The sequence below is a fragment of the Poecilia latipinna genome, unplaced genomic scaffold, assembly GCF_001443285.1.
Source record: "Poecilia latipinna isolate Pla-1442-1.1 unplaced genomic scaffold, P_latipinna-1.0 Scaffold477, whole genome shotgun sequence".
Lineage (NCBI taxonomy): Eukaryota > Metazoa > Chordata > Actinopteri > Cyprinodontiformes > Poeciliidae > Poecilia > Poecilia latipinna.
Genome location: NW_015113093.1, coordinates 249,258 through 250,309, shown reverse-complemented (window position 1 = coordinate 250,309; position 1,052 = coordinate 249,258). Strand labels below are relative to the sequence as shown.

General features: G+C 34.4%; 1 protein-coding gene across 1 annotated transcript in view; it reads left to right on the top strand.

Annotated features, from left to right (window-relative positions):
• Positions 1–1,052, top strand: part of wdr27 (WD repeat domain 27) — a 48,707-nt gene that overhangs the window by 10,179 nt on the left and 37,476 nt on the right. The window contains exons 9-10 of the mRNA XM_015039594.1: positions 722–791; positions 897–1,012. Coding sequence (XP_014895080.1) covers positions 722–791; positions 897–1,012 — 186 coding nt within the window. The remainder of the gene's footprint in view (positions 1–721; positions 792–896; positions 1,013–1,052) is intronic.

The following is a 1,052-nucleotide window of genomic DNA, read 5'->3' as shown; positions in this document are numbered from 1 at the left end:
CCCCTCAGAAAAAAATGGCACACTTATTTCCAAGGTAAACATAAACAAATGAAACTGAGCAACAATACCTAAAGAGACACATTGGTCAGTGGCATTGCTTTTTTGCTCATTGGCACATCCTCAAAAGAATGTTGTAGCTTCTTCTACTCAATGCAATACAGTGGGGTTTGCATATGAAAAGGCTTAGTGGACTATTAGCAGTACTGCTATGTACTTATCAACATTTTTTAGTTTCAAGTACTTTAAGAACATATTTAACAAAAGATCTCATATAATAGTTTGCGTTTGACTACTTTAATGAATTACAAATCATCACAGATGCTGATTTTGTCAGGCATAATATAAAAGGCAACCCTTTTGGACTTTGAAATTGGTGTTGTTAAGGAATCTCTGATTGACCATAACTTAATTAATGGGCAAGAAAACATGTTTTTTTTTTTTTTCCCTGTTCATTGTTATTGCATGTTATAGCAAACTAACATGCACAATATATGGTATCCCTGTTTTAAAATCTCAATAAGTAAGAAAAATCTTATATTGGTACTTGTTATAAAATCCAATTAGAACGACTGCTTTGTTAAGACAGTTTAATTACAGCTACACATTCAGAACTGTCAGAAGTAGCTTGTAGCAAAGTTAACCAAGTGATGATTCAAGATTCAGTAAAACAATACTCTTAAGTGGCTTTGGTTTGAAAATATATGAAATGATGTTTTTTTTTTATAGACAACCCCACCCTGAACATCACCATGGCTGGATCATGGTCAATCTGTGTAGGATCTGAGAAATGTGTGAGTAATTTCAAAACAGTGTTGCTAAACACTGTAAAGTCTGTGTCCTGGGTTACTTTTTAAATTTGATTGTTGCTGAAAGATTTTTTTTTTTCTACTACTCAGATGGTGGTTCTTGTGAGCTCTTTGTTTACTCCGTGTGTAGTCTTGCTGGAGTTGTGCTTGAGTAACCTATGCAGGACAGGAGAAAAAGGTGGTGGAGGGTTTTCTGTCTTTCCAAGGTAAGCCAGGAGTTAAAAATAAACATTTACCTACCTACCT